We start from the raw sequence: 20,406 nt of genomic DNA, 5'->3' as shown, positions 1-20,406 counted from the left end.
AGGGGTAGGGAGTAGTGGAATCAGAGAGGCAGGAACTGCGATGGAGGAAACTTTTCAAAATGTGTATGAGTGTATGAGAGTTTATATCTGTATATGTGAGAATGTGTGTCTACATATATGTAATTATGTACATGTGAGGAAATATGCCTTTGAGGTTTTATTGGATAGTGGTGTTTGGTTATTGTCCCTTGAAAATTATACAATCTATTAACAAAGTCTAGCACAAAAAAGAAATTACTGACATCTTTAGGAATATTAAAGGGTCTGTTTAGTATTGAAAGACCATTACTATCTGTGAGGAAAATTAATGAGAGTTTATTAAGGCCAAGTCAGATTTCTACAGACACAAAGAATAGTATTTTCATCAGCTAGAGAGAGATGTATGTGAGGGAGGAGGGGAGATCAGTATCAATGACCATTAGTCAAAAAAAGATGCTTAATATCCTGTCTTCCTTCGCGTCTCTGGCCATTTTCCTCCCCATGAAGGGAGGGAGAGACTTCTAGCCCATCACCCAGAGGCAAATGTGTGTCCTTTATAACCAGAGTTGTAAGAAGAAATGGAAAAGACACGAACCCAAGGAGGTCATGGTCCTTTGTAAGTGCAGGCAGGGCTAAAACAGTAATTTTTAGGTTGATGATAGTTTTAAAATCATGATAAAATGTTTTCTTTGCGGCTTGGGTGTGTCTGTGTGTTCAGCTAAAAAAGCAATTTCAGTGTTATAAATGTGTACAGCATTTCTGTGTGTATCAGTGTTCTATTGCTGCCCTGCTCTTTACATGTTCACAAAGACAGCCGTAAATAGTTATTCACTCATTTGCTTATTGAGCGTCTGCCATGTTGTTATGCATCAGGCATTATCCACTTAGGGGAGCACAGAGCATAAAATACTGTCCCTGCTGTCCAGGAGCTTAGGGCCTAGTAGAATTTCTAATTCCACATTATTGTATCAGAAGGTTCACAAGAAGGAAGCCAGGAGTTGTCTAAGGCAGGCTGACTACATGTACAAAAGTATTTCTGTGGGGTATGCATCAGTCATTCTTAAGCCTGGAAAAAAGAAACTAGATATTTCAGCAGAGAGGGATTCAATGCAAAGAATTTGTTATGAAGCCGTTGGAAAGGTTGGAGGAGAAAGAGGCATAAGGTGGTGGTACTCAAAGACCGCAAAGCTGCTACTGCCCTTTCTCAGGCTGAGCTGCTGGAGGAATCACAGAAGTTACTGGATGGAGCCTGTCGTCACCTGCTGTTGATGCTGCCCATCTGGAGCTGAAAACACATTCCTCCTCACTTTCTGTTGCCTTCTGATCTCTCACTGTCTCCTATTGGCAGAATTAAACTTGACCATCTAAGTCTCTATAATGTAGCACTGGACCTGCAACACAGAGACGAGTATAGCCGGGCATGGTGTGTAGGTGTGTTGCGGGGGTGAAATCCAGCAGTCAGATAATGAGAGAGGGCCTGGGAGTAGCCACTGCCACCCAGAGAGTTCTCTGCTTTTAGACTCAGAAATTTGATGATTAGTATGCTGAGATATGATATGCTTTGAAATCTGACTAAAACAAACTCTTATGGACTGAAATGTATCCCCCTAAATTCATACTGTAGCTCTAATCCTCAATATGACTGTATTTGAAGAAGAGGCCTTTTAACCTAAAGAAACAAAGGTTAAATGAAATATTAAGAGTGGGACCCTCATTCAATAGCACTGGTGTCCTTCTGAGAAAAGGAAGAGGCACCAGAAAAGCATCCATGCAAAGGAGAAGGCCACGTGAGGGTATAGAAAGAAGGCCCCCAAAGGCAAGCTAAGGAGAGATTCCTCACCAGAAACCCGTCCTGCTGGCACCTTTATCTTGAACTTCCAGCCCCCAGAACTGTGAGAAAACAAATTTCTGTCGTTAAAGCCCCCATGTCCGTCTTGTTCTTCTATGGCAGGAAAGCTGACTTAACAACCTGCGCAAATACATAAATGATGAATATAGTCAGATGCTAAATTGCAAATTTGTACTAAAAATGTAACTTTTCAAAAATTGCCTACTTATATTTGTTGGTCAGCACATTCTTCTTCTGTAAGTAAAACTACATGGGAATCAAAGAAAATTATAAGGTAGTTTGATGACAGAGGACTCTGAGCAAGGAAGTTTGTTGGGTAGTACAAATGGCCAGTGTAACATGAGCATGCCTGTGGGATCTAACGTGCTCGTTTCACCTATAGACCCAGAGTCCTTGCTGCGTGTGTGTAAATGTGGGCCATCTCCTTGCCTGAGTGCCGGAGGTGGCCTCAATCTGCCTTCCTGACTTTTCCTTTGTGGACACCACCCCTTTTCATGTTATTCCTTTTGGGTGGACTTGCTCTGACTCTTTTGGATAACTACTTTGATCCTTTCTGTGACTGTTTTATGGTGTAATTCACAAACTTTCAAGTCCTTCCAATGGGCGTGGTACATACACTGGGCTGATAAGTGGCCAGGACATAGTGCGGCTTGTTGCCATCGACTCTGCCCTTCTGATTAGTCGATACCTGTGCTGTGTCAGTTGCTAAGCATTTTAACCGTCAATCTCTGGCCATATAATTAATGTAAAATATGAAAAGAAACTGACCAGGATAAACTGTTCAATCAGCCTTCCATGGAGCAGATTGGGCTATTTGAGAACTGTAAAAAGGATACTTATTTCCCAAAATGACAGCCTCATCAGTCTATTATAGGGCATAAAATCCAGTCACCACAGTTGCTCCTTAATGAGTTTAATCATATTTATCAGAAAGGATAATCAATATATCTAATATTTAGAGCTTACCTACTATGTGCCAGGTACTGGTAAACTCTTTAAAATGGAGCATCACATTAATCATCACAAGAAGCCTACTATGAAGAAGGCCCTATTATTACTGCCATTTTATAGGTTAATTGATTTAACATTATCGGCAAATAAAGAGGGAAAGTAGAGAATTATACCCTAAGATTAACCACTGTGTTTAGGGCAAACAAGTTACCTTGGCCTTCAAGACCCTGTATGATCTAATCATTTTTTGGAACTTGTCACACATATTCTCTTCCTTGCTTGCTTTGTTCCTAAGAAACTGGACCCCTATTCTAGATCACACAAAGCTTTTTCCCGGGTCCTTCCTAGAGGAAAGACTGGACCCTTTACCTGGAATGATCTTTACTCATATTTTTACATGACTGGCTCCTACCCTTACTGTGTTTTTCTCTTCCACATACTTGACACCCTGTTCCACCACATACTGGGGGTCATTTTCATCACAGCAGGTAACTCTCATAGTTTGGAGTTACTTGTGTGCTTATTTATTTTCTATATCATCCCACTAGAATGTAAGTTTCATGAAGGCAGGGACCTGGTCTCTCTCATACATGGCTGTGACACTGGCACCTAAGTACTGGGTCTTCCATACATTAGGTACTGAACAAATACGTGCTAAATGCCAAAGGAGTATCTGTTATGATCTATCAAACTTCAAAGATCTATATAATAAGACTTGGAGGGCAAGTTTTGATGGAGGGAGAGATTTCAGAGCCTGAGTAGACTCTGTGGTGGGATTCATTATCAGAGTGGGTATTCTGGGCTCTCAGTGCACATAGTCACTGAGATATGGGCCTGCCAAGTGGGTGGGAATTCTAAAGTGGAAGAGAAAAGCCCCTCAAATTTCAGTTAACTGATCCTTTCACATATGACATTAGTATATAACTAACTTTGTTCTGAAAAATACTGCTGATAGTTTGTTTCTTTCTAACTACTAGGCTCTACCAACAAGAAAATATTAAGAATTTACTATATGTAAAAAAGTCCTCCTAGGCAATGATGGTGGTAAATAAAGTAAGTAGGACTTCTATGAAACTTGGGAGAGAAAGGAATCATGGCCAAATGAAGTGACTAGGAAGGTCTTGTGAGGGAGATAGGACTGGAGCCAGGCACTGGGACAAGGGGAGAGCTGAACCAGATGGAGGTGAGAGGTATGATCAAAAGCAAGGCCTCATAAACATGCACAGTGTATCTGGGGATTGTAAAATACTAGTTGGCAGGGAGTGGACCTTGAATATGATGTTGAAAAGTTTGGATTTTATCTTAAATTCAGGATGGACTGCTAATGAATTAACATTAATATTTCTGAAAGTGAGAGAAGAAACGAGTAAGAAGCAAGAGGCAGCCCATGGCTGGAAAAGGAGTCCATCCGTTTCCAACGGTTGGATATCATTTGGGCATATGCTGTCTGGGTCATAGCTGTCTCAACCCTCTTCTTGGCAGAAGAAACCAAGAAAAAGGGGCTGCATGTCATAGACTGAGAGGTCGAGTCTGTTGCACCCTCATCAAACTTGGAGTGATTGAGAAAGCTGTGAAAAATATTTCTTTTCAGTTTTATTAAAAACTAATTTGTACACAAATGCCTAGGGTGCCTAAATGGTTTTCTTGGCTTCACTGGAGATGGATGGTAATTATAGATTTGCTTTGTTTATGTCACCCTATTCCTATTATGTTAATATGTGTGTGCAAATTAGTTAGTAGTTTAAAACCTATACATACTTAAGGTACTATACAAGAAGATATGTCAAAGAAATAATCAATCCTCCCATGTTTCCTTCATATGCTACATCTATAGCTTTTCTTCTTCCTTCCTAATTACAACCCTTAAATAGAATTCGTGCCTCATATCGAATTTACCGAGTATCATAATTCCTCCAGGTGGTAAAGATACCTCGAGACAAGTGCTGGGCATAGAAGCCACAGGGCATAAATCTGCAAAGAAGTAAAAAGCTAACCTTTGCAAACAATATGGCTTCTCTCTCACTTACCAACTTTACATTTCCCTGTATGGCCCCGGAAGATGACTGGTTAGCCAGAGACGGGTAAGATTCCTCAAGGGAGGAACAACCTAAGACAGGCACAGTCACAGGGGGGCCATCAGGTGAGAATTTGGGGATCAACAGAGGTGAGGCTCAGAACCTCACCCCCCCTGCTTTGAGAGAAATCTTCTGCATCCTTGGATGCCTTGCTGCCCTTGTCTAGCCTGGATTAATACTTAGTCCATAGGCACACACCTGATCATCTGATCATCTATATTTGCCTTCTTACAGCACTAAACTATGTTTTCTACCTTTATCTTGCATCTACCTACCACTTCAGCATTTTATTAAAAATAAAAATAATAATAATAATAGGAGAAATGTGGGATCAACATATAAATCAAGTACAAAAATCAAACGAATATTCATATTTGACCTGATTGTTTATAGGTCAAAATGCATGATCAAAACCGAAAGTTTCCGTGTCCGTGATGAATGCCCTTGTACTGTTCACCATGTAAGAATTTATTCACTATGTAAGAATTCGTTCACCATGTAAGAACTTGTTCGTTATGCTTCAGAAGATTGGAGACTGACGAGAATTAGGCTTGAGATGGATTAATGATTGTACATTGAGCGTTGACCCCCCTATACTGAATTTTATTGTTGTTAACAACCATTTGATCAATAAATATGAGAGATGCCCTCTCAAAAAAAAAAAAAAACTAATTTGTATAAAAACAGATTGGTATGGCATTTTATTAAATTCAGTGGTACAATGGCTATGTGTTTTGTGTAGCTTATGGGAAACTTCTGTACCTCAAAGTGCCTTCTGAATCATCAAAGACATATTAATTATGCTAGCTAGTATTTAAGGTTAACTGTTTTTCAGTGTAACCTGTGCATAATTATAACTTATATGTAAGTCATAATTTATTGTCTTTAAGCAATTTGTACATACATCACTTGATTGCCATTGTTATGTTTTTGCAATTGAGAAAGATGAGTTTCAGAGAAGCTAAATGACTGCCCAAGATTAGTTAGCTAATGGGTAGGAAGGCCTCCTGGGATCAAACCTATTTCTTTTCTTTGAAGACTTTTACATCTTGGTGAAAACTGGAAGCTAGTGCTTATTACATATGGTGCATCCTTATTAGTCAGAATACTTGATCATTTATAAGCAATCTCAGTGGAGTGGAGGGGTTAGCTATCATAAAGGTGAAATGCAGTGAGTGTTCAAATACTCGTTGATGATAATGATGTCATCCACCTTCATTCTGAATCAGCCTGTCCAAAGGGAATGTATCTCATAATGTTCCTTAAATATGTTTAAATGAAATATTTTTAAGTGAAATATTGACAATAATAGTCATGTTTCAGATTCCCCTCATTGGGCCTTGGACTTGACAACTCTTGGTTATGGAGTGTGGTTTTGTCAGTTTGATCTCATGAAATTTGCAGACAGCATCTCTGTGCACAGTAACAGAATGATTCTGGCTGATAGAGGAAGGGTGTGGACCAAGTGTGGCATGAAATGGACTGTTTACTTTTTCCACAGTCTGCTGATTTGACCTGCAAACCCATTCCCCAACTCCATTAGCAAAACCTATAAAAACACAGGGGCCTCCATAAAGATGATTCTGACATTTGCAACCCAAAGAGGTCTTTTTTTTTGAGAAAGTCCAGTTCTATACTTATTATTTGGGTCTGGGTATTTTTGGCTTCAACACTTGTTCCTGGTTAGGAAGTCAAAAACAAGGGCCTAACCACTCTTCACTTGGATAGTAAAACACATGCTCACTTTTTGCAGTGACCCTGGAAACAGAAGGGGAATTCTTATAAATCACAAAGGAAAATAAATAACTTCACTCATGGAGGGAAAGAGACAGCTTGAGAAAAGGGACTTTGGAAAAAGGCTGTCTCTAGACAGCAGTCTTGTGGTAAGTACTAAATATTCATTTAGCACTCTATATGTTTTGGCTTAAAATGCATTATTCTTTGACTGTTATTTCCTGAACCCTGTGCTTTTGAAACCTCTATTCCAGTTATCCCATTAGCAATATCCCCTGAGATTTTGTTTCATTTATTTTTTACAAAGTCAAAAGCCAGCAAATTATTGGAATGTTTGTGTAGTGTCATAATAGGAAAATGTCATAATCTGTCAGCATTATATATAATTATATTAATTCCAGCTGAAGTAGACATTAACCTATACAGAAACACTACTGTACAGCTGATGCCAGATGCCAAGCCTATATATAGTTGTTCCGTTGCCATTTATCTTAAGTTTGGGGTAAGTTGAATGAGAATTCAATAGAGCGTCAAATATTGAAGAGTGAAGAAAGTCTCTGAGATCTTCTTAGGTATGTAAATTTGTTCGACTGTCCATAAACTTTCTTTCTTAAAGTTTTAATGATGATAAGCATCATTCTTAACAATAATGATAAGCATCATTCTTAACAACATGGTTGGGTTGCTTTTGTGTATGAGAATCTGGTCAGCCAAAGGAAATAGACTAAGACACTGGTTTCTGAAGGTTGGCCAGTCTTTCATAGCATGAGCTAAGATATGTGGGTCACCTCTTTTATTCCATAATGCATATGAACAGAGCCAAAAATCAAATCAGACAAGTCACCTTTTTCTTTTGCTCAACTACTGAAATTGAATTTAGTGTAGTTCCTTCTTTCCGATGTTCATTAGTGGTGCATTTGTGTACTCTGAGCACCTGGCCAGGAGTCTGGGTCAGAGCAGGTACCAATAAAATACCTGTTGAACTGCTTTATCAGTTGCACTTTTCCAGGGCTGCTGCTGTGGCTCTTGCATGGGCAGCATATGAATAGCTATTTACCCCAAACTGCAGAGGCTTCATATCACAAGCTGCTCATAGGTGTGAGTTTCTAGGACTTGGGAAAAGGCCTGCATTAAACCTTTGTGTCTAGTTCTTCTCTTGTTATTAGAGTTAACTTCTGTGTCTATGTGGGCTGTCCACTGACCAGTCTAAGAACTTCAAAGGATGAGAACTTCTGTAGCATTCTAAATTTTCTTCCCAATGGATGTGCTATTTTCTTACCCCTTAGGTCTTCCTATATACAGGTAGAATGTGGTGAAAATTTTTTTTGTGTGTGTGTATGTGTGTTTATATGTCTATTTGCTTTGCAAGTTCTGGGAAAACATAGAATAAAAAGATATTTTCTCAGCCTCTTCTTTGCCAAAGAAAACACTTCTTACATTATCAGCCTACCAAAGGGGTCTGTCTTATGCCTGGGCAGAGGATATAGGTGCCCGTGTAGTATGATCTGAGCAGCACAGGAAAGGTTCTCTTAACCCAAAAATACCATCCTTAGTCCCTAAAGTCACCATTTCTGCCTTAGGTCCCAGAGAATATGCAAAAACCTAATAAAAACAAGCATGCTGAGCTATTATCTTTCAATAATTCACAGTAGCGCTTGTTCATAAAAGGTCTTGGATCATTTCCAAACGTCAACTGCATGAGCAGAATTTTGCTGAGCGTATTGGTAACAAAAGGATGCGGAGCACAGAGTGCTTGAATGCAAGGCTGGGTTGGGGAAAATAGAGGATTGGGAAGTGGTTTACTGTGAAGGCATTGGCTGTCTGAAAACCAGAGAAGGAGGAAACAGTCTCAATGAAATCTCTGCCCACATTTACATTTTGCTTAGGGACAGGCTTGACTGTGAGCACAAATCACAGCCTGTCATATCGCCAGTGCTAGCTGAAAGCCTGAAACCACGCTTGCACTCCCATTGGCATATGGCTTGACCCTGAGTCTTCTGGGGGCTGTGAATCTGTTTCTTATAACATTAAAGAGCACTGTGAAAATGAGAACTTGTTGCTGGGCATTACCTGAGAAACTTAATCCTGTTAAATCTCCCTAAATGACGCTTAAGAGAGTTTTTACACAATAATGAAATATCTTCCTTGTTTCCTAGAGGCAGAGTATGTGTTAAATCTGTATACAATTTTGGGAAAAGCCTGACAAAGAATGGCTCTCCTATGACTATGTGGCCCACTGTATGGGGGTGCTTATTGCTATTGGATATTATAAAAGTTAGGCCATCTCACTATAATTTTACCCTCCTTTTTAGTGTTCTGTTCTTATGTAAGACACTACTCCTGGGACAGTGCCAGTGAGAGTGCTCTTTTCTAGATGGTTCTTTGAGAGTGAGACCCTTTAAAAGCCCTTTGAGTGAATTTCATTGTGACCATTAGGAAGAGAGATGAAGGGGGATAAGAATAAAGCTGACTGGTCTGTAAAGGACTTGAACCCAAGACATTGCCCTCATTGGCTCTGTGCTGAAGCCACACAAATAACGAGGCAAATAACTAGAAGCACATAAGGATGATTCTGTTGCTGGGGAATAAGAAATACAAGGGAAAGGAGAAAGAACACCTGGCATCATAAAACACAATCATCATTGCCAAGGCATGTTTGTTTTACTTGATTTTGTTCAATTTTATGTTATTTTAAAATCATAAAATGCTAAATTGGTAATGGGTTGTCCAGTCTCCTCACTTTACAGAAGAACTAATTCAGTGAGGTTAAATGTTTTCTCTGAGGTCGCACAACTAGAGTACATCCAAAAGTAAAACTGAGGTCTCCTACCCATCACTTCAGTTCTTTTTCATTATATAATATCCTAGTAAAAGATGATGTCCTTTTGGAAAAGTTAACAGTGAAAAAAAAATACGAATTCTTACATCTTGAAATTCCACTACAGTAATCATTATGAGCCATATTTTTAAGAGATAGAAGGCCCAGAAGAAATTTCCACTGTTAGATTTTGCAGGACAAATATTCCTCATAATGTACTGCAAGAATAAGGTTCTATTAACTTCATTATACTTTTATTTTACATAATCCAATCATGAAGTGTTGAATAGAAATCATAGCTCCCTTGCAACAACTTTTATATTTTTAGGCTGGAGGAACCACAGAATAAAGAAACTCACAGTCCATATATTGAAGGAAGCTCCCATTTGGGGGATGTGAGTTTATGGTCCTTAGTCACAGTTTTGCTTTCAGGCCATGACACAGGGGAGGGTTTAAGTGTGTGTGCGTGTGTGTGCATGTATGTGTGTGTGTGCATGCATGTGTTTGTGTGGGCACCCACCCTAGTACCTCTGGAGTATTCTTTGATGTTGCTGATTTTTTACTTGATAAATCATCCTTTTTAAGAAGAAAATGGCAAATAAGAGAAACTGAAGTGAAAAATATGTTTCAGTGTGGGATGCAAATACCCTGAGAGAAAGACAAGTGACTACAGGTTTGCCTCCACCAGTAGGAGTGTGCTGAGTAGCCACAGATTCAAGGCAAGTACAGTCTTCTCTCTGGTAACAATAAAACTCGCCCCAGAAATCAAAGCCTTTTCTTGACCCAGAGCTCTGCATCCTGCCTCAGGATGTTTTCTGATCATAAAATGTCAGCTTTTCACACTGTGCCTCTTTATTTGCAAGAATCATTCCCAGGCTGCCTGTATAGCTGTTTGACACTTGTAGCTATGATAGCATTTGGCTTATGAGGAGGCTGGGGAGTGAATTACCTTTCCTACCAGCTTACATTTCAATAGCAAATGCTCTCTTTTAATTTTGGGAAAAATTACTTTTGGCTTTTAAGCACAGATGGGAGTCACAGTTTCTCTTAGGAATGATCAATTCCTTCATGGTGTCCTATTCTTTTCTCCCCCACTGAAAGGAAGACAAATGTTGGCTATACCAGGTCCCTGGTTCTGATAGCAGTGCAGTTTTGATGGGCTAGTAGGAGTGGAAAGACCCTACACAAGCCCTTCAATTTATCCTTCAGCCTCTTAACAGTTTGCATCCAGATCACTAGAGTAATTGGGAATTGCATATTAACTAAGTCAGATCTACAAGCAACATTGAAAATCTGTGTTATATCTAAGATGTTTTAGTAGCTATGGGCTATTCTGGATAGTCACCATTTTTCTCTCCAGATGCTCTCTATCCTTCTTTATATGGCTGTCACCCCTGGATGATGTACCACATGGACCTTAACCAAGGGACCCCTTGTCTTATGGCATCTGGTTGGGTTGGCCAGTGGGAGGACCTGGCAGCTTGTCACAGGTTGAAAGGAGAGAGAGGTCAAGGGCATTGTTTTTCTGCTCTTGCTGTACATGGTCATTGACTACATTGACTGGGCTGCTCTGCCTAAGGTCACTGCTTTTGCTGGGCAGTCCTTTCCCCAACTCCAGCATCAGTTAAAACCACAGTTCTGTATTCTGGCACCTTCTCTTTCCCCATTCTCCTCAAGGGTCCTTGGTAGTAATGGCTCTGGAGATTGTCAGCCCATGTTGTGTTGGTTTACTTGAAGCCAGCCAGCACTTTTTTGAACAGTTCCTTTACCAAAAGCTCCTCAATTAGATGATTTTAGTGTGCATCTCCTTCCTGCAGGGGCCTCCTGACTGATACAAGGAAATACTTCTCCTCAAGGAGTTTATAGTTTATTTTTGGAAGCTGATCTAATAAGGAGGAAAAATAATATAACATTGAGGAAGTAGACAGTGTGACCTGACAGCGATAGGACGGAGGTCATTGTAGGAAGATGTGCAAGGCATCACAGAGGACCTGTAGCTAGAACTGCACTTCAGAGCAATGTGGAGTGCTCACTTCAGCAGCACAGGTACTAAAATTGAAGTGATGGAGAGAATTTGGTAGGTGATAATTGTGATAGAAGAAGAAACAACCCAAGGCTACTGCTCTCTACCCCTTGGGGTTGGCTCATTTCATTGCTGAGTTACTTTCTCCCAGGGAAACTCCTTCCTTACATCAAATTGCAATGATTAATTTTATGTGTCAACTTGATTAGGCTCGGGCGCTTGCATACCTGGCAAAACATTGCTTCTGGGTGTGCTTGTGAGAGTGTTTCTGTAAGAGATTAGCACTTGCAGCAGTAGACTGAATAAAGAAGATGGCCCTCACCCCTGTGGGAGGGCATCATCTGATCTGTTGAGGGCCTGAATAGAACAAAAAGGCAGAGGAAGGGTGGACCTGCTCTCTGCATGAGCTGAGACATCCATCTTTTGTCCTCCAACAGGGGCACTTCCGGTTCTTGGGCCTCTGGGCTCCAACTAGGACTTACCCCATTTGCCCGCCTAATTCTCACTCAGGCTTTCCAGCTTGGGCTGGAACTACACGCTGGCCTCCCTGGGCCTCCTATATATGTATGCATATTTATATATACACATACAGAGAAACAGAACCCTGACAAATACACAAATATAAATATCTGCTGCTCTGTCTCCAGTTATTTCCCCCCTGTTTAGTAATTGGAAGTGATTCTAAAGCAGGGGTCAGAAAATTCTATAAAAGGCCAGAAAATAAGTCTTTTAGGCTTTGCAGGCCAGGTGAGTAGTCACAGCTCCTCAACTCTGCTCTTGTAGCAGGAAAGCAGTCATAGACAATTCATGAACAATTGGCTATGGCTTATGTTTCAAGAAATCTTTATTTATAAAGACAAGCAGCAAGTTGGATTCTAAAGGGTATCTGCTCACATTGGAGAAATAGGAAACTTGGGAGTCCAGATTCCCTTTTCCTGGGAGCTAACTTTTAGTAGCGACTTATGTTTACCATCAAGCTGTGCAATACACCAAGGCAGGCAAAGGGCAGGTTTAGGTTGGTGAACAAAGATGTATGTTTCCAAGTAGCAAGATGTTAAGCAAAGGGAAATATTTTAGAAAGCTCAAAGCTTGCTAAGACTTTTTCAAAGTGCAAAATAGGGGTATTGTTAGTGTAGCTCAGTGCAGCCAATAAATTATGAGTACTAAGAAGAAAATATGCATATTCTCATGTTCAGGCATGACTGTAGCTTTCTTGACTCTCTTGGTGCTATAATTAGACCACCACTCACCACAGCAATGCTGTACAGAGCACAAACCACCAGGTTGCCAGAGAAGGCTATTAGCTACTCAAGTCCCAACTACCTCTGATCCTTTGTACTAATGGGAGCATATATAAAGTAAAGTGTCCTCTGTGCCTCTGACCACTGGGCAAAGGCCAAGGTGCTCTCTGGAAACCTGACCTTTGTTCTCTGATATGAAGATCATTTGAGATTTCCCAAGTGAGTTTCAAGTAGAGGAGGGTCAGTGAATGAGAGGAAGCTTTCTATTCCCCAACTGCTTCATCCCCACTGACAGCACTGTTGTGTCAACCATCTCCTAGATGTCCTGAGAATTAGAAAGACTGTGCACTAAAGCCAGATGTGGGAAGGTGTGGTGATATCTGAGCATCCAGCCAAAGCCATTTAGAAAAAAGTAACAGATGGATAATAGCTCAGCTTTGGCCTGCATCAGCCCCCTTTCCAAAGTGGCATGCTGAATCTGTAACTATCCCCCTGACACTGGCAATGGTGGAGTCAGAGAAGTGTCAGTCTTACATGAATGTTTACCTGGTGAATCTGCCTACAGCCCAGCTGAGCCCATCGAAGCAGGACAAGAAAATGCTGGAGAAATGCCCTGCTCAGCTGCCCTCCAGCAGCACAGATCTTTGGGGGCTATAGAGAGAGTTGGTGCAGATGGGCTGGGAGAACACAGAGGAGGCTTAGCCAGGTGGGCACTGCCCACGATACCTGGTTGCTAAGGTCTTAAAGAGGTTCCAGATGAACAGAAGGTATTCAGACCCCAACAAGAAGAATGCTGGAAGGGAGCCTGGAGATTTGAGCAGCACTGCTGCTGAGGACAGAGTCCAAATGCAGCTCAGGACAGGAGCAGACGTAGGGTGAGTGAGTCCAAGCCAAGGGATCCGAGTATGTCAGCAGTGGGGGCTGGTGGGTGTAATATGGAAGCCCTGTAGCAGACAGCTCAGGATGTTCAGGCATTGAGTCTGGACTGGGATGGCTTCCTTCCTTTAGAAGTAATCGCCAAAACTGATTGAGGTTTACTATGTGCTAGGCACTATGCTCAGTGCTTTAGATGGAAACTGTCACTTCATACTCACGACAACCCTTTAAGGTAGAAACTCTAATTATTCCTCTTTTACAAGTGAGCAATGTGAAGCTTAACAAGTTTGTTTTGTCAAGGCTATAGAACTGCTGAGTGATTGAGCTGGGATTTCAGTGGCAGTCTGGCTACCTCCAGACTGTTGCCACTGCACAGCTACCAGCTCAGAGGCAGAATGCCTTTTATTGCCCGTGGCTGGGAACTCCTTGCAGGGTGCTTCTCAGCCTCAAACAGTGCCTCCTCAGAGGGTTGGAGGTGTACCTGTGCATCCGCACAACTGCTCTTTCTGTGCCTATTGGTGAGAAAGACCAGATGTGATTTTGGCCAAACAGTGGTCAGAAGGGTGGAGGTGCTGGAGGAGAATTATAAGGAATAAAGAATGCATGTGTTGAAACTTGGTGAACGGCTGATTTCTGGTCTGGTGCTTTTTCTAATTAACCAGGTGTTGGAACCAACTTCCACAGAGATTAAAGTTTCTAACAGCATATATAAAATATATAATGTTTTTAATACCATGTATCTATAATTTTAGTTTTTACCTACATGGGGCCTAATTGTGTTGTTTATGTGTATTGACCAGAATGGGAGTAGAGAAAGGAAGAAGGGGGAATGATGGGACACAGCCAAAGTACAGCTGTTCCCAGTAGCAGCAGGGTTTAAAACTTGAGTGATGATCTTAGCAAGTGGCTGCACATTCTTTTGGCCAGAACACTGACGGATGGAGAGGATGGAGACTCAGCACTCATTTCCCATGAGGAGCTTCCCCCCAAAATGCCATTTGTTTGCTCACCACCTGTAGCTGGTGCTGCCTCCTCTGGTAGTGCCCAGAGGAAAGTCTGCCTTCATTAGGTGATGGCTTACCCTGAGTGACTCTTCCCTGTTTTTACCTTCCTCTCATCATTGGAAATAAGACAGATTGCCGTTGGAGCCGTACCTTCCACAGTTCTTATGAAAATGTCCTTGCCTGAGCTGCCTGAATTCTCATTTCTGGTCTTAATCATTGTACTTACCCCAATGCCACATTCCTGTCTGCTCCAGGGTGGGGTTTCTCAATCCAGGCACTACTGGAATGTTTTGGGCCCTGTATTCTTTGTTGTGGGTTGTCCTGTGCAGCGGAGGTTTACTAGCATCCCTGGCCTCTACCTACTGGATGACAATAGCACCCTCCCCAAGTTGTGACAACTGACACTGTCTCCAGACATTGCTAAACATCTCCTGGGAAGCAAAATCAGCCCTAACTGAACTATAAGCTCCTATGAGCCATGTCACATTCACACTTGTATCCCTCAAGTCTGACACACAGAAAACACTCAGTCAAATGAAGGAATAAATGAGTGAACCCAGCAGTTCGTAGCGGTTCATGAGTGAGGTACACACCAGCAGGAGATACAGGGTATAGAGGAGGGGTGATCCACCTGGAGAAGTCATTGAGGGCTGGAGGGGAAGATGGGAGAGCATAGATGACACCCTGCTTTTCAGTTTTCTCCAAGGATGATTGTTGTGTGTGTATAAAGAATTTTGTTTTACATCTGAGATTTTAATGTGATATCTGGACCCTCTTGAGTCCCAAGGTACTTGATAGGACAGACTTATGGAAAGACTTCAGGAGTTTTGAATTCTCTGAAGTATATTTTATTAGCTATTATGTGTATGTGCATTTTTCTGGGGAATGAGTTCATAGGTATAATCAGATTCTCAGACCTAGCACTGTGCATATTTGAGGTCTCAGAGATTACTAAATCAAAACAGGAACCGGAAACATTTTGAAAGCTCTTTGCAAATGCTATGTTATTGATAGATGATGAAAACAATACTGCATCTTCAGCAGAAATAAGTACAGATGAGCAGAGACATTTGCTTGGCATTTTCTGTGTTTTCTAAGGGCTCAGGGATCTGCTTGTCATTCTCCTGATGTCTCTCTATCATTCAACAATGGGAATCATCAGATCACACGTTTCCATGGCAACTGAGTTTTCTGCATCTTCCTCCGCCAGCCTAAGATCATTCCCATGGCAGACTCTCTAGTGCTTTGTCTCTAGGCGGAGGTAGAGCTTTCATCCATCTCTGTGGAAGCTGGTCCTCACACCCCATAGTCAGCTGGATGTCCTCTCTCATAGGTTCCTGCCTTCCTTCCCAGAGTTCCTAACTGATCAGCACAGGAACTGAGCACCCAGTAGGTCTGAAGCACTGTGAAGTGCTAGGAGTGAAAGAGCTGAGTGAGTTCTAAGAAATTCAAAGTATGATTTCTGCTTTACAAAGCTTAAAAAAATCCAATCATATATACACAAATCATAGCAATAGCAGGAGGAATACGGTGGTGCAAACAAAGAGTGATGGGATTTGGAAAGAGGAGGTTGCTCTTCTGGCTGTATTGATTAGGGAATGCTTCCCCAAGGAGGAGAGCGTTCATATCCCCCTCTAGGAAACTGGTCCAGATTTAATCTTTGGTGTCCCTGTGTTCCCTGAAGCAGAAATTTATCGAGAAGACCACAGTGTCTTAAAAGAATAGCGTGTGACTCCAAGGTGCCTGACTTATACTTGAGGAATTGCTGAGACTGTAAGAAAGCTCTATTGCAGTCCTGAATTATCATCTTAACTTTCCTCTCGTCTCCTCTAGCACCCCTCCCACCCTCTATTAATGTTCTCTTACCCATACTTTGTGATGCAGGCAAAATGCATCATGTAGCTAAATCATTTTGATTTCCTTTCTTCTCATTCACTTATCAGTTTATGTTATACCAACTGTATATATACATATATTAGCTGGATTTCAGCAGCCTGTCTCACACTAATTTATCACCCCACACTAAAGTTCATTATTACCAATTAATATTTATTAAACATCCACAGGGTTCATGGCTGTGAATTAGGCAGCATTTTTATTACTTTCTGTGGCATTACCATGTTCTGGTGCCTTGGCTCAGCTTAACTAGTATTTATAATCTTTCTGCCAGTTTTCTAATTCAAATGACAGCCCTAATCATCCCAATTTCAATGAATACTTCAAGAGCAAATCCAGGAGCCACTGTATTTAAATGCTTTGTGTAACACCAGATGCACTGCCTCAATTCTGTCCCTTTCATGTCCTGATTTAGCAATTCTCTCCTGACATGGAATTGCATTTGTCCTGACTGCTCTCTACAAGCCCGAACAGTGAATCCTTTGGGTTCCTTTACTTTCCAGGCAGTTCCAGATGTTTTTTCCTCATAAATTTCAGTTCCTTAACTAGGCTTAATGGATCATAATTGCCCATTTCCCAAGATGCCTCTGAGGCTGGCTTGCCTTCTGCCTTTCAGCACCTTTCTGGTTCTTAGTTATAAGCAATTGTCTTCAGCTTGGTAGTTTTCCTAATACAGTTAATCCACTGACTGCTCTCACGCACATAGATGTGTTGCGGGAAATAAAATCATGTTGTCTGGTAAATTCTGGATCCATCTGTTAGAGCCAGCAGATAAGCAGGCTCAGAAACTGTTGGCCTTTTTGTGAGAAGGTGCTGTTATCAGAGGCCTGCTATCCTGTGAGATGGCGTGGCCATGGATGCTCATGGTAATCTTGGGTGGCAGGGCGCAAGGCTGAGTGTGAAGTCCTCAAGGGTGCCGACTAGACATGCCTGGGATGTGCTCGTGCTATCATCCCACCTCCCCAGGGGGCGTCCTAGCCAAATGGCAGCAGTAAGGTGCTATTTGGAGATCTCCCAGGCCAGGTTTGGAGCTCTGCTGGTAGGTCACTGAGGCAGAAAATCTGACCTGATTCCTGTTTGGTAAGGTGTAGCAAGAGGAAGTGAAGGTAGAAGAAAGCCCAGTCGAACATGGTTAGCATTTCTCATCCTCTCTGAAGAATCTGAATAACATTCCATAGTTTTGCCTATAAAAACTGCAGCAACTCTATTGTTTATTTATTGCACCAGGTGAGGCCCTAGAAGGAAACAGATGGCACAGTCAGGTCAGGATGGGGAGGATTTAATAAAGGGCCTCTTAGAAAGGGTGGCAGGATGGAGAGAACTCAACAGGATAATAGTGCAGCACCCCGAAGCTAGAAACTGTGAAAGCCATTACTGCCTCTCAGTCTGGAGGGCAGGGAAGGAAGCACCACAGAACCATGTGGCCACAGGGAGAGAGCCACTTAGCAGGAAATGACACTTCAGGTGGAGGGATGCCACCAGCCAGTGTTGGCCAAGCAGGGAGGGGAGCAGGACATGAAAACTCCCACCACACTCTGCTCCCACTTGCCAGGGCTCCCCCAGCACTTCCCATTTGCTAAGCCCGGTTGGAAGGCAAGGGAGAGGGGCCCACAGGGCAGCCTGAGGCCCAGAGCAGTGCAGAGAAGGGCAGAGAGAGGATGTGTAGGGGCCATCAGAATGCATCCAGAAGATTTATCCTGTAGAACACATACCCCACCTAGTCCTCTCTTCCCATATTTCTGGAATGAGAAGAAAACACCATCTAGGTCATACTAGTTTATGGTTGTTATAGTACTAGAAATGGGATCCCATGTGTTGCTTTCTCAGTCTCACCCACTTGGTCTGACCAGATATGACACCTTCACAGTGTAAGTTCTGTGTGGCCAATGACATGGTCTTCTCTCCGAAGTCCTGATGAAAAGGCCTGGTGCAGGGCTGGGTAGATGCTCTGTAGTGGGAGAGGTGTGAGGAGGGTGATGCAGTGGGTGGATTACTGCAGTAGAACTCCAAATCTGTTGGGACTTGAGGTGAGCCCTTTGGTAGCTGTGTGGCCTTCAGCAAGTTTCTTAAACTCTCTGAATCTCTGTGTGCTCAGTAGTGATGTCTCTATGAGAGTCAAGGGAATAAAGGTATTGTTTTATAGACTGTGTAGGACTCCGCAAAGGAAAGGCATTGTAATTAAGGCAGTGATGAAGCTTCTACCCGCTAAGCTTAAACTTACCAGAAATATCAGCAATAATAGCTTATGTTTATAGCAGGAAGAAACATGTACTAAGCACCTACTGTGTGCAGAGCACCCATCTGAAAGGGTACAGTGGAAATGCATGCCATGTAATGAAGTGGAAAGAACATGGCTGGCTAGAGAATCAGCCTGAACTGGATTGGAATCTCAACCTGCCACGTACTGCCTTGCCTCTGTGAGCTTGGCCATGTTATTTGCCTTCTCTGAGCTCTGCATTCTCATCTAGAGGAAGAGGTGATAATCTCTTACTTAAAGAGCTGTCAAAAGAATTATGGACAGGATTCCAATAGAGCCCACAGCACAGGGCTTGGCATGCAGTCTCCTCCTCAACTCTGAAAATATGTGGAGCCGGCTGACGTGGCGACTCCAGATGGCAGTTTTCTTTGTCTGCAGATGGAAGGAGGCATTTAGAAAAGATTTTTTTTAAGTGTTTGGTTTGGGTATATGAATGTATGATGTCTAAAAACTGAATGGCATATCCATGATGTTATCAGCCAGAAATGTTCACCAGGTGTTAACTGCAGGTTATATCTGACCAAGCCTTGGGTTTCTTTCTTCTGAGTCCAACTGCTCAGTAGTTCCCCGTTAATGAGCTATATTGTAGACCTTCTTATACGAAGCATTGTATTTTTCTGGAACTTTTGGCCTACTGCTCTCACCCTTGAAGCCCGGCCAATGTCTATTTATAACAGGCAATTTTATTCCAAAGGCTTCCAGAAGTGCCCATAGCCTTGTAACCAAGTGTACAATGGCTCCCTGTGCACAGGGTCCTGCGGGTGTTCGGCCCTGGCCCAGATAGGATCAGGCTGGAGATTGGGCTGCAGAGCCCTCCTTTGTCTGTCTTAGGCCTTCAATTGCTTTGAGCTGTGCCAACTTGGAGGAGTGGGAGATGAGATTTGGGGAAGGGGCTGGGATCATTTCCCATGTGACTCCTGCTCTTCGATGGGGGAAAACAGACTCAGAGGGGCTGAAGCGGGAAAGATTTTCCACTACATAAAGAGAGAGAAAGAGGAAACAGGGTCCCAGTGGCCTCTTGCCAGGTCCCAGGAATGCGCCAACCCTGGGAATTGGCCCCTGGCCAGCCTCCTCAGAGGCTGCTGACTTGGGAAAACTAGCTCTCTGGCTGCTGCCAAGAATACAGACAATGGTCTTTTGGATATTTCACTTTTGAAAGTTAGACTTTTGTTTTATTATCACCAGAGGTAACATTTATTGGGCACCTACGTATGCATGCCAAAAGATAAAATGCATGATTGGAATTCAGTGTAACTTAAACCGAGCAGGAACTCCAGCGTCCTTGCATAGTATTTACAGCCTGCTTCTAGTTAGGGCCTAATCCTTTGCTTGAGTGCGTTGCTACCTTAGATGTGAGTGCTGAGTGGCAATGAGATTCTAGAATTAAAATTATTTTTTAAGTGCTACAGTGAGCTGAATCATGTCACCTTAAAGGGCTGGTGTAAATGGAACCAGTTTATCCAATTGTCATTTGATTGAGGAGGGATTTTGAGAGAATAAAGCATAGATCTGGTATGTTCTGGGGAGGGAAAGAAACCAAGATCCAGCCATTGGTTTAGGATAGAGTAGCCCCAATATGTATAGAATACTGAGTTCTGAGATGGAAAGTGGGGGGCGTCAATTACATACTCCCCTCAATGTGTGGACATTTATGATGAACTGATGACAGTGTTACTGAATAGATGACCTTAAAATATCCATAT

At 42.2% G+C, this 20,406-nt stretch overlaps 1 protein-coding gene across 15 annotated transcripts in view; it reads left to right on the top strand.

The window, feature by feature from the left end:
- NCKAP5 (NCK associated protein 5) overlaps window positions 1–20,406 on the top strand; it is a 942,960-nt gene that overhangs the window by 182,755 nt on the left and 739,799 nt on the right. For all 15 annotated transcript variants that reach the window (XM_073241351.1, XM_073241347.1, XM_073241344.1 and 12 more), the window contains one exon: window positions 6,608–6,737. In XM_073241351.1, the coding sequence (XP_073097452.1) occupies window positions 6,669–6,737 (69 nt within the window). In that variant the 5' untranslated portion in view covers window positions 6,608–6,668. The remainder of the gene's footprint in view (window positions 1–6,607; window positions 6,738–20,406) is intronic.

Source organism: Manis javanica, chromosome 7 (assembly GCF_040802235.1).
Source record: "Manis javanica isolate MJ-LG chromosome 7, MJ_LKY, whole genome shotgun sequence".
NCBI classification, from domain to species: domain Eukaryota; kingdom Metazoa; phylum Chordata; class Mammalia; order Pholidota; family Manidae; genus Manis; species Manis javanica.
The sequence above is the reverse complement of the archived record's forward strand: the minus strand, read 5'-3'. Positions and strand labels throughout refer to the sequence as shown.